Source organism: Lynx canadensis, chromosome E1 (genome assembly GCF_007474595.2).
Source record: "Lynx canadensis isolate LIC74 chromosome E1, mLynCan4.pri.v2, whole genome shotgun sequence".
NCBI lineage: Eukaryota > Metazoa > Chordata > Mammalia > Carnivora > Felidae > Lynx > Lynx canadensis.
Genome location: NC_044316.2, coordinates 57,098,302 through 57,111,092, shown reverse-complemented (window position 1 = coordinate 57,111,092; position 12,791 = coordinate 57,098,302). Strand labels below are relative to the sequence as shown.

General features: G+C 56.9%; 1 protein-coding gene across 1 annotated transcript in view; it reads left to right on the top strand.

The window, feature by feature from the left end:
- Positions 1-12,791, top strand: part of DNAH17 (dynein axonemal heavy chain 17) — a 101,391-nt gene that overhangs the window by 8,902 nt on the left and 79,698 nt on the right. The window contains exons 11-15 of the mRNA XM_030295066.1: positions 2,112-2,377; positions 3,129-3,324; positions 5,208-5,354; positions 10,454-10,562; positions 11,530-11,633. Coding sequence (XP_030150926.1) covers positions 2,112-2,377; positions 3,129-3,324; positions 5,208-5,354; positions 10,454-10,562; positions 11,530-11,633 — 822 coding nt within the window. The remainder of the gene's footprint in view (positions 1-2,111; positions 2,378-3,128; positions 3,325-5,207; positions 5,355-10,453; positions 10,563-11,529; positions 11,634-12,791) is intronic.

Sequence of the window (12,791 nt, the reverse complement as noted above, 5' to 3'; positions counted from 1 at the left end):
CGTGATAGGGAGCCTGCGGTCAGCGCCGCGCTGCGAGGGGCAGGGTGTCCGGGAGGAAGCCCCCTCCCCCCAGGCACTCGAGGGGGTGGCGGAGGGAGGGGGCCACAAGCCAGAGCACAGAGGTCGTGAACAGGGCACTCTTCTGCCCGGGCCTTTCTCGTCCCCTCTCCTTTCACGGCCTTAATCTGGGTTTTGCACGCAAAAAGGAAAGGTTCTCTCCGAAATTTTAACTTTGTGCTCGTGCTAGATTAAAAAAAAAAGAAAAAGAGAGGGGTGCCTGGGTTGCTCGGTTGGTTAAAGGTCTGACTTTAACATCTAGGCTCAGGTCCTGATCTCTCGCTTCGTGGGTTCAGACCTCCCCACGGGCTCTGTGCTGACGGCTCAGAGCCTGCAGCCTCCTTCGGGTTGTGTCTCCCTCTCTCTCTGCCCCTCCCCTGCTCGTTCTCTCTCTCTGCCCCTCCCCTGCTCGTTCTCTCTCTCTGCCCCTCCCCTGCTCGTTCTCTCTCTCTCTCTCTCTCAAAAATAAACATTAAAACAAGGAAAAGGAGGGAGAAAGCGGTGCCTGTAAACCGTCTCCCCATCTACCTGCCTTTCCCTCCGCACCTGGGAGCATTTCCTTTCCAGCTTGACAACCCTGAGCCCTAATTAGGACGGGCCCCCGGGGCTCCCTCCGTCCCAGCCCGTGGATTCCCTGCAAGTCCCCAAGCTGCCCCGATGCCATCTCTCACACACAGCCAGGAAAGTTCTAGAGCAATTTTCCGCATGATCTCCTGGTAGAAAATAAGATCAGCTTCCTGCCCAGAAGCCAAAACCATGTGAACGCGGAGGGTGGGTGGTGGGAGGGGAACCGGACAGACAGACCGTCAGGAGGGTCGAGAACCAACAAGAGGAACCTGTGTCTTCCAGGGGGCGCTTGTCAATTTTGTGAGAACTTGCGACAACGGTGACCCCCGGTGGCAGCCCCCCCCCCCCCCCCCCCCCGGGGAGCTGTGCTTGGAGCCTTACTTTCTCCCAGCGTCCAGCTATTCGGTCTGGCTTTCCGGGGGCCTGAAGATCTCTCCTTTTTCTGCAGCCGGGTCTCACTGTTGCCCAGAAAGGCCATTTTGGGGACATTGTCATATTTTTCACACCAAAAACTGGGGCGAATCTGAGACTTGGGTCCAGTGCCCCCAGACCCCAAGAGGCTTAGACCTTGTGACCTGAGCACCTTTGATCTCCGTTTGCCTCAAGGGCCACTCTCATTGGCCCCAGTCCGGGTCTGGGATGACCTCGGGCCAGCTGAGGAGCTTCCAGAACTTTCTCTGTCTGGGTTCTAGGAAGGGCTCCCCCTTCAGGCCCAGCCCAGGGCCCTAGGCTTTGCTGTGCCTTGACCGTGAGCTGTGACCTTTTAGGAAAATTCTCCATCTGATTCCAGCCAGCACCCTACCCCAAACATCCAGATAAAATATCTTGCTCTCTACTAAGCGTTTTATTTTCTAAAACAATTCCTAATGTTGAGCATACATAGGCCGTGAGGGCAATGAGCCAGCTACTTGCAGAGGTTCTCCTCGGGCGTGGTTACTGTTTTCAGAAATGTGCTGTGTTGCCTCCCAGGTTAATTTGGGCCAATGGCATCCAGCAGACAGGTCTGCAGGCCTAGCTTTCCTCTCAGGGTAAAGGACACATTACGGGGGATGCGGTAACCAGGGCTTGAACCCCCCAGCGTCACAGCCCACTCCACGTTCCAAACCTCCCTCTGTGACTTCCTCAAATCCTTGGGGGCGACGTTCTCAATCAGCGCCCCCCCCCCCCCCCCCCCCGGCATCTCTGCTCACTGCCTGGGCCCCCGTCCCGACCTCCGCCCCCACCCTGGCCAGCCTGACTTCTCTCGGGCCTCGAATGTTACCTAGACCTCAGACCTAGTTTGTGGCGTTGGCTTCCAGCCAAGCGTTTTGGGACCCCGCGTGCGTCAACCTGCGAATCACGGAGGCGTCGCATTTAACCAGCTGCTCCGCGGAGGAAGATTCTGTGTCCTCGCCCCGTTGGGCCAACAGCCACGCGGCGGGGGCGGTGCCGGGGAGGGGGCCGCCGGCGGGGACCCCGGCCAAGGCGCGTCTCTCCTCGCTCCCCAGCTCCTGTACATGTGTGGGGGCCTCCTGGAGCGGCCTCTCATTCTTGCTGAGGTGGTGCCCAGGTACTCGGTCATGCTGGAGCTGTTTGACGCCGAGCTGGACAACACCAAGACCTTGTACGACGCCCAGCTCGCAGCCTCCGCAGACGGGAACGTCCCCCCGCTCCACAAGAACATGCCCCCCGTGGCCGGGCAGCTGAAGTGGAGCCTGGAGCTGCAGGAGAGGTTGGAGGCGCCCATGAGGGACCTGAAGCACATAGACCACCCGTGAGTCGCGGCCCCGGGGGGGGGGGGGGGGGGCAGCGCGCCTCCGTGGCGGCAGGCGAGGGGAGGGTCCATCCTGACTCCCGAGGCCGTCCCACCCTTCACGTTGGCCAGGCCTCTCCTCCCCAGAGCACGATCCCCGAAGAGACCCCACTCCCGTCCCCCCTCCTCCGGCGGGAGCCTGCTCGGCGAGCACGACCTTAGGGGTCTGGCTTGCCCCCGCCCCGACGGTCAGCCTGAGGGAGAGTGACGAAACCGTCCAAGTGAGGACGAGCACCGGCTGGCCGGAGCTTGTCACGGCAGGACGCGGCCACCGTCGCTGCGTCTGGCGGAGACGCGGACGCAGGCGGGGGAGGGGAGAACAGAGAGAAGGCTTCAGCTGTGCCCTGACTGGAGGCCGCCCCGGGCCTGGGGGCTGGAGGGGTCGCCTCTGCGATTGGCTTGGGGGGCGTCTCCGGCTTTCTCCAATCCGTCCTGAGTTGGACGGGAAGCTGGCAGTCCTCAACCAAGTCCTGGCCGTTTGGGGCCAGTGGTTACCGGGGCGGGGGTTGACATCCTGGACCCGTTGCTGCCGTCACGGGCGGTTGTCTGTCTGTCCGTTCAGTCTCCCGGCCCAGAGGAAAGGGAAAGCCGGCTGCTTCAGCACCCCCAGATCTGGGAGCCGCACTGAGGGCGCTAAAGAGACCCTGAAGGAGGCGGGCACCTCACCACCCCATCACCCCATCACCCCATCACCCTATCTGACCGATTCCAGGGTCATGTCCAGCACGGAGGCCAAGCTGATCTACCAGAAGTACGACGAGATGATGGGGCTGCTAAGAAACTACCGCGAGAGGACCTACCGGCAGTGGGTGGCCGGTGTGGACCAGGATTGCCACTTCAACCTGGGGCAGCCCCTGATACGGCGGGACCCCGTCACCAACCTCATCCGAGTCAACTTCAGCAAAGCGGTGCGTGCCGTCCTGCCGCCGTGTCCAGAGGGCGTCCGCGTCAAAGGTTCCACTGGGACCAGGGCCCCCCTACGGATGGCGGGTGGGAGAAGCCCAAAGAACAGACCCGTGGCGTACTTAGCTGGAACTTTACCGCGTGAGCGGTAAAGCGTGTCTGCGACGTGTCTGAGGCACGAGACCAAACAGCAGCTTCGGTGACAATAGTCCTTCGCAGCTTGGCTGCCTCTCCTGTGGTCTCAAGAGGCAACGTCAATCTGAGAATCGACAGGAACACGGAGAGAAGGGTCCTTGCGGGGTCTGAGCAGACGGGCCCTCTGGTTAAGTCAGGCAGGGTGGAGAGGATTCACGAGTGGGCTGTGGGGCGTGCATCCCAAGGCTCAAACCTGGGTAGCTGTGAGCCAAGTGCCAAAGACAGAGGAGTGGGGTGGCCCGGGTTCCTGCCACAACGCACCTGCCACGCTTTAGATCCCGGCAGCGATGCCGGGGAGGCAGATGTGAGGTTTCCCCTTCTCTTCCACTAAAATGCGGTCTTTTTTTTTTTTTTTTTTTTAACTCCACACATGTTTACTGAGCACCTACTTCGTGTCGGTGCTTGGAGTAAATGAACGAACGAAGCAGACAAAAATCTCTGTCCTCCTGGAGCATACCTTTCACTGGAGGACGGGGGCGGGAAGGAAAGAGAGAGCTGGGGGAAGGAGGCGGAGGAGGGGCAGGAGGAAATATAACTTGGTGTAACATAAAGCAGCGAGGTACGTGACACTGAGGAGGTAGGGACGGGTGCCTCCGAGGACCTGGAGGACTGGGGGGCAGGTTGAAGTTTGGATGTCGGCAGAGACTTGCGGGAGGTCAGGGAGTTAGCGGATTCGAGGAGAAGCCTTTGAGGAGGGCAAACGGCTAAGGCGAGGACCACACGGGTGTGTTCCAGGGGCAGCGGGGAGGCCAGTGGGGTCTGGGGTCAGGGTGGAGTGAGCAGAGGGCTGGGGAGGGGAGTGGAAGAGGAGGTGAAGGGAGGGGTGGAGGAGGGCGGGGGACAGGGCACTGAGAGCCTCCAGGACCAGCAGAGGGACTTGGGTTTCCGTTCCGAGTGACGTGGCTGCCGTGGCGGGTTTCCGAGGACAGACGTGCCCCGATGTGGTTTGTATATTTCGGGGATCCCTCTAGGTGCCACGTGTGAACAGACGGGGGGCGGGGACAGGCGCAGGGGCAGGAAGCCCAGCTAGGAGGAGCCTTTTGCCGTAATCCGGGAGAGAGACCACGAGACGGTGGTGGCCCAGATCAGCGTGTCGGCGACGAAGGCGTGAGGGGCGAATGGCTTTCGGCCGCAGAGCCCGTGGGGCTCGGACGGGTTGGAAAGAGAGTCTTTGGCGACGACAGCCTGAGCCCCAGCCGCTCTGGGCTGGCCCACTGGAGGGGTGGAACTGCCATTAGCTGGAGGCGGCGAGCAGAGCAGGCCGTGAGGGGAAGACGGCCCGTTCTGGCCACGTTGGGCTTGAGATGTCGTCTGGACGCGCGAATGGAGACGCTGCGTGGGCGGGTGGACACGGGAGCCCGAGGGTCGGGAGAGCGGTCTGGCTTGGGGACACAAACGTGTGTGTGGTGCCACCCACACGTGGCTGGTTCTTAAAGCCACGCTGTTGGGTGAGGTCGCCGAGGCGAGAGCGATGGAGAGGGCTCACACCCTGGGAGTCTCCAGCACGCAAACCTCTAAAGCGTCAAAGCACCGCCTGATGGCGGTGACTGGGAGAGCCTGGTGTCCTGGATGCCAGCGGGAGACCGTGCGCCCAGGACGGGGAGTGACCTGGGAGCGCCCTTCACCTGCGCTGCCGAGGGCCGTACCGTTGGGGTCGCGCCCTGACCTTTTCTGTGATCTCCGTTGGCCCTAGTTGGTGGCAGTTCTGAGAGAGGTCAAGTACCTGGGTTTCCAGCAGCAAAAAGAGATCCCAAGCAGTGCCGAGGATCTGTTCTCACGGCATGAGACCTTCCGGAAGTTTGTGGGCAACTTGGAACTCATCGTTGGCTGGTACAACGAGGTGAGCTGGTGTAGTTTGGTTTTACTTGCCGAGTTTCGGGTTTTGTTTAGGACAAACAAAGGGGTAGGGTCTCCAAGCGCAGTAGAGGAGGTGAGGACCCCCTCTTGTTACAACGTGGCTCGAGCCACTCCGCCATCAACCCAAACAGCAGCGGCAGAGATGGCGACGGAACAGCCAGTGATGGAAACCTTACTTCCACTGGACGTTGGCCTCCGTCCCACGATTGCTTAGAGGCGCCGTAGTTTGCCCTTGGGGAATCTCAAAGTCGTTCTGTTACTCCCAGTGGGGTGTGGCGGGGTGGGCGTCTCCTGGAATCCAGCCGGGTTTACAAATTTCCCAGCGACCCTGTGACCCAAGAGGTGGAAGGCGGGAGGTGGCCTCGAGGTAGGCTGGACCGGGACCTGGGAGGGGACAGGTCCACCTGTGCTCTGTGGAACAAGAGGTCCTCTTCCGCCAGATCTGGGGACCTCACACAGGTGGTCGTGCAGAGGCTGGCTCCGAATCAGGGCTCCCAGTGACTGACCGGCCCTGGGGGCCGGGGCGTCTGGCTCCGGGGCTGTTTGTTCCGCGCACCTCCTTCCTGGCATGAGAGCCCCTGGAAGGTGAATCCGAGATCGGAAGGGGACGCGGGGAGGCGTGGACTCGGGCCGCCGTGGGCCGTGGCGGGCACCCCTTTCCGCACAGACCCCAGAAGACGCTGCCGCTGGTGCCACATGACCTTCGCTCCTGCCCAGGCTGCGGCGGACGAGGCTGCCTGCGTGGGCTCTGCGTGAGCCTCCTGGGGTGGCCGCCACAGGCCGCCACAGACGCAGTGGCTTCCGACAGCACACGTCTACTCTCTTCCGGCTCTGAGGTCAGAAGTCCAAGATCTGCTTCCTTCTGCTGAAATCAGAGACGGGCCGCTTCCTGGCGGGCTAAGCCGCCTCCTCGAGGCCACCGCCTTCCGCGTCCCTCTGCCGTCAGACGACACCCCTCCGGCCGCTGCCTCCTTTGTTACGTCCCTCCTTCCCCTCCGACCTTCTCGCCTCCCTCTCACGAGGACCTTGTGATTGCGTTGGGCCTGCCGCCCGGATAATTCTGGACCACCTACCGGTCTCTGAGTGAATCTCATCCGCAAATTCTCTTTTGCCGGGTGAGGTGGGACGGTCGCAGATCCCAGGGACTAGGACGCCGACGTCCTTGGAGAACCATTTGGCCCACCACACCCGCCTCATCCACGGGGCCACCAAGATTCCCTCTCCTTGGAGCCCTGGGAATTTGGAATTGGCTGCCAGCCTCCTTCACGTGGGAGTCACAGAGAGACGGAGAAGGACAGAAGCACAGGCCGTGGAAGGAAGGGAACAGGCGGCTCAGCCCGTGGCCACAGAGGCCCCGAGAGTCCAAGGAGGTGCCTGAACGTGGACTTTGCTGGTCCCATCCCCTTGGGCCCCCCAGATGCGTCCACGTCTGTGGATTTCCTGTTGGTAACCTTACACGTTCTGCACTCTCGTGAGACTCAAGCCACCGACGGCAGGTTCACGGTTCTCGCAGCGAGCTTGCCCCCGACGGGAAGCACCGTCTGGGGCCTGGAACGTTTTCATTTTTGTTCTTGTGCTTTGTGCCTCCGATCCGCCCAAGAGATGCCTCTGTTCATGGGTTCCTGAGCCGAGGGCCCCTTTCTTAGAGCCGCGGGCCGTGCCTCTGTTGCCTTCCCTCGCCTGTCTTGCAGGAGTCCTGTACCAAATGCCCGGGTCCATCCCGCACGGGCAGGGGAGCACTTGCACCTGCTCTCCGTCCCCTCCCCAGCAACCTCCCTAGGTTCCATGTGAGCTGGTATTCACTGGAGCACGGCACGCCCTGCACCTCCCTCCTAGGACCTAAGAAGATGGCAGCAGTAATGCTGAGTCCGAAGGGTGTTTCCGGAATAACAGATCGTGCTTAGCCAACCTCTCCTGTAGGGGACGGTGGCCAGATCACACCGTGTGCTGGACCGAGCCCAGCAATCTGGTGCCAGCCAAGAGAAGAGTCAGAATATCCGAAGATTAAGAGAGAGGCCTTGGGGAGACCCGGGAAGCCCCCCGCTCCCGGTGGAGGTGACCCCCTTCGTGACCATGCTGGCAAAGCCGAGCGCGAAGTGAAGCGGGCCGGCTCGGGCCGTCACGTCGATTTGTCAGAAATACCACCGCCAGCCCGGACACACCCACCAGAGAATCAACCACGGGCCTGCTCCTCACTCCATTCCCCGGGGTCACGCGTGACGGTGGTAACGTCACCGAAGACGCGGTCAGTGGAAACTGAATGAAGCTCGTTTTCACTAATCGCATTTCTCAAAATTGTAAGTGGCTCGCTTATGTGCGCCGTCCCGCATCAGGCTCTGTGCTGACAGCGTGGAACCTTCTGGGGATTCTCTCTCCCCTTCTCTCTGCCCTTCCCCTGCTTGCTCGCTCGCTCTCTCTCTCAAAATAAATAAATAAATAAATGTAAAAAAAAAAGAGCCCGTCTTTGACTTCTGTAGTTCCACACGAAACCCAGCCACGCCCACTGCTCTCCAGCTCAAGAAGCCAGGAGCACGTTCGCTCCGGCTATGGATGCTGTCTGTCCCTCTTCTGTCCCTCTTCTGTCCCTCTGCTGATACAAACACTGGGTTAGGGTGAGGAGGCCTGGAGCTAGAGACGCTCGCTGCTGACGCGGATTCCCCTCTTTAGAGACGTGCCGGGCCCTTCTCGTCCTTCTCGTGCTTTCTGTTGGCAAGAGACCACTGGCCTGCAGACGGCTCAGGTCTGTTAGTGTCCGAGCCAGAGAGGGGCACGCGGTGCTTTAAGGAGTCTGCTGGGGTATCCGAGGGACCGCCCGAGTGTGTTTTTCTCCCCAGGTCACACTTCTGAGGACAGCACCCTAAAGGCGTGGGTTTATAACATAGGCTCTTAAAAAATACACAGGACGGACGTATCCTTACGTGGATCTCATCGCCGTGGGCTCTGTTTACCCTGGCAGTTACGACAGACATAGTGGCTACTTTTCTGGGCGGTTACTACGGAAAATAGGCAATAAACGAACGGCCTTCCTGAGGCCCTGAGTGTCCACGTGCGTCGTGGACGGGACGCGCAGCCTGAGGCGGCCCCGGCCAGGCTGGCCTTGGATTCGGAGCCCGGGACATACCTCCCGTCTCTGCCTGTGACGCAGTCATCAGGAACTCAGCACCTTTCCCAGCTGGAGAAGTTCTGTGTGAAGGGTTCCCCTCTGAACTCTAGTCACAGGACTTAGTGACTAAACACACCACAGAGGCGTGCTATGAAACGATCTCACTTGGGATATGTTCTCAAAGCAACGGCACCGGGTAATTGGGAGGGGACCACGGCCCGTTATAGTTATTTCATATCTAAACTCTGATGAGTGGAATCGGTACCTTCTCGTTCACTCGCTTTGTAATTCCATAGATGGAATTCTCTTCTTTCCGTCCTGTTTCTATCGGTGATAGGTTTGTAAGCTTTACTTCTCTGGCCTCACCCACCTGCTTAGAGAGTGAACCACATGAAAACACCTCAGGGCAGAGGTCAGCAGAAAGGGGTGGCGGGTGGGGGGGGGGCACCTAAAAGGACCAAATAAATGTATGTGAGGGATTATTCTGAAAGGCAAGAGTGGTCAGCGTTTAATGTACGATTTTAACTCTGTTTTGCATCCCTCACTTTATAAAGTACAAGTGTCCTTGAAAAGTTATATAAAATAAAAATGTTGCTAGGTAAAAGGACATTCCAAGACTCCAATGGTGCTTATCATTTAAAGGAATAATTTACAGGGGCGACGGGGTGGCTCAGTTGGTTGAGCGTCCGACTTCGGTTCAGGTCATGATCTCACGGCTCGTGAGTTCGAGCCCTGTGTCGGGGTCTGTGCTGATGGCTCAGAGCCTGGAGCCTGCTTCCGATTCTGTCTCCCTCCCTCTCTGTCCCTCCCCTGCTCACGCTCACGCTCTCTCTCTCAAAATCAATAAACATTAAATTTTTTAAAAAGTTAAAAAATAAAGGAATAATTTATAAAAAACTATATACACCCTCCTTCTCCTTTTTTCCTCCTGTTTTGTGAATTGATGTTTTTTCCAGGCCTTAAATGAATTTCTCTATTAGAGCAGGGTAGAACTATATCAACACTATATAGGACCTGGATGAGTGCTCTGATTCACAAACAGCTTGAATAGCTTCCCTGTAGATCCTAGATCTCCTTTTCTATTTTTTTTTTTTAGTTGTTTTTAAAATTTTTTAAATGTTTGTTTATTTTTGAGAAAGAGAACAGAGGATGATGGGGGGCAGGAGGGGCAGAGAGAGGGAGACACAGAATCTGAAACAGGATCCAGGCTCCGAGCCGTCAGCACAGAGCCCGATGCAGGGCTCGAACTCACAAGCCGTGAGATCATGATCTCAGCAGAAGTCGGACGCTTAACCAACTGAGCCACCCAGGCACCCCTCCTTTTTTATTTTTTAAAGTTTATTTATTTTGAGAGCGAGAAAGAACATGTGAACAGGAGGGGCAGAGAGAGGGAGAATCCCAAGCAGGCTCCACACTGTCAGCGCAGAGCCCAATGTGGGGCTTGAACTCATGAACTGCGAGATCATGTCCTGAGCTGAAATCGAGTGGGATGCTTAGCCAACTGAGCGCGGCCCCCCCACCCTGCCCTGCCACGCACACACACCGCCCAGGCACCCCCTGGATCTCCTTTATGTACCTAAATTGCAGGCTTGGGGTTTATGACCAAGGAGAGATTCTGAGCCCCGACCTGCTTCAGTTACTCGTGTTCATTTCTCTGAGTTTCTTTGTATGATTTTAAGCCAAATAAAAACAGTTTTGGATTACACACTCATTATTGTCCCATTATCCCCTTTCCTTCTGTTTCTACCCCCATTCCGTAGGTAGCCAAGAGTTAAGTGCATACATAAATCCTTGGTGATAAAAGTAGTTTGTAGAAGCTGAAATCTCCTGGAATTTGAATTATACGTAATTCCCAATTAAATGACACAAGTTGTAATTGGTTTGGTTGGTAGTGGGTAAGAAAACCCTAACCATGAGACCATTTAAAATCTGGCTGGATTTGGAGCAAAGGCCCTGAGACTGTAGCCTTTTTGTTGCAGATAAAGACCACCGTGATGGATGTAGAATTTCCACTAATAAAGTCAGAACTGGAAGCAATCGATGTCAAGTTATTGACTGCTGAAACAACGCTGTTCTGGAATGGGGAAGGTACTGAAGCCATGTTTGTCTCACTGGGAGGGTGACCAGCAGATCAATGGCGGTGGGACGGGGTGGGGGGGATGTCCTCCCTGTCCAGCGTCTGTCCTATGACACTTGCAAATGGCTGCTTCTGCCTCCCGGTTGGGTGGGTCCACTTTGACTCCAGTGGGGTTATGTTAAAGGCCATCGGAGAGTTCCACCTGCTTGCCCTGTCCCAAAGAGCCCATTTGTGTCACTTACAAATGGAATCAGGCAAAGACCCCTCCGGGGAACACCAAGGGTCCCAAAGTTTTCACAGTGGGCTTTTGGGGCCTGGGGCTCTTTGGTGGTTTCCTGGGCAGGTGTCGGAGAAGCAGAAAGAAGTGTGCTCACGAAGTCCCTTCTTCCCACCACGGGAGCAGGCAGAAGCCTTCCCCCCTGATGTCCCTCCCCTCTGGACCCACCTCTGGGTGGCCACCACCGCCAAGGCTGTCTCCTTTATCAAGGCCTGCAACTTGCCCTGGGCCGTTTTTCGGCCATATCCTGTCTCCACTGTCTCAATGAGAAGGTGGGACCGTCCACCTCCCTGCAGCCGGGGTTGGCCTGGACTTTCCGTGCAGAGAAGATACACTGCTTCTCACTGTGGCCCAAGGACGCACCTCTTTCCAGCCGCTGTGGCCCAGGACGCTGAGACCTGTCACCATGCTCATGTGTCTCCAGTGCCCTGCTGGTGGTTGGAGGGGCAGGGGCGCGAGGGGTCCCCTCGGGGGGTGGGGGCCCGAGAACTGATGGCCCACCTATTTGGGGATAGGGAAGTCCTGCTTCCGAACAGACGCTGTGTGCATCATCTGTCAGCATTGCGTTTGGAGAACTCTGGATGAGCAGCGGGCATGTTTTCCAAGCGCTGTCTGGCAGTGATGAGCGCGAAAGCCTGCCCAAGACTTTTCACTGTTCTGAATTGTTCATTTCGTTATATTCCTTGATGTTTATATTTTAGGTGTGTTAGAGTATATCCAAGACTTGCGAGAAATTCTACATAACTTGCAGAACAGGATGCAAAAAGCCAAGCAAAATATAGATGGAATTTCTCAGGCCATGAAGGTGAGTAAGCAGCAAGGTATTATAGAGCAGGGCTTAACCAGAAGCCCAGGAGAGGGTCCTGGGGAAAAGGCACCCGCGGAGATGCTCACAGAGAGTCCCAAAGGCAGCAGGAACTTGTTGTGTGAGGCTCTGGACTGCACAACGATGTCAAGGTGGTCCCGAGGCAGAGAAGTCCCAGGCCAGGGTGCAGAATTCAATTCTGTTCCGTTCTGTTGAGCTCGGCAAGAGTGCTTGTAGGGTCCTCTCTCTGCCGGGAAGGCACCGGGAACAGGGGGCAGGAAGGTACCCTGAGACTCAGCTCCGCTCAGGGAGGCACCGAGCTGACTTTCACTGAAGCCCAATCCAGGAAACTGGGGGCGAATTCCTTCACTAGCTTCCCCATGGTCCGTCATCAAGGCCCTAACGTGCAGAGAGACATCTGCAGTGACACATCCAAAGGGGAGCTTGAACTGCCCTGCCTCGTTAATTTACAGTCTACTACATGACTCCATTTTTTTTTAAGTTTATTTCTTTAAGTGATCTCTATGCTCAACGTGGGGCTCAAACTCATGACCCTGAGATTAAGAATCACGTGCTCCACTGACTGAGCCAACCAGGAGGCGCCCCACTCCATTTCATTTTTAAAACAATCATGTTTAAGCTCTATTTCATCAATATATCAAGATTAAATAATCACATTCTGTTTTACTGCCCATTGTGCCCCCACCCATGGGACCTCAGATCTTCTGCCTCCTCCGGCCACCTCCCTGCAAATGTCTGAGCTGGAAGAGTTTCACGTTTCTGACTCTGGCCATCGTTTAGTTTTGAGTCTCCTTTGTCATGGTGTGAACTTTCTTGTCTTTTCTTTTCTCTTTTTTCTTTTCTATGTTTATTTTTGAGAGGGAGGGAGGGAGGGAGGGGCTCACCAACACCCGCTTGGGTTTACTCCATAAACTGTAGACCGGGATCATTGCTCGGTTGTCGCTTGAGTGGAATATTTCTTCGGGTGCTTTCCGCGGGCAGGAAAGGTGCATTGATGACCTAGTGGGTCCTTGCTTGTCCAAAAATCTGTCTCTCTTGACCTCGCCTGCAGCTGTCCTGTCCAGGTGAGCGATTTTTTTGATACGGTCCTTTCCTTTCAACAGTCTAGAGACATCTGTGTATCAGCGAGCTCGTGCT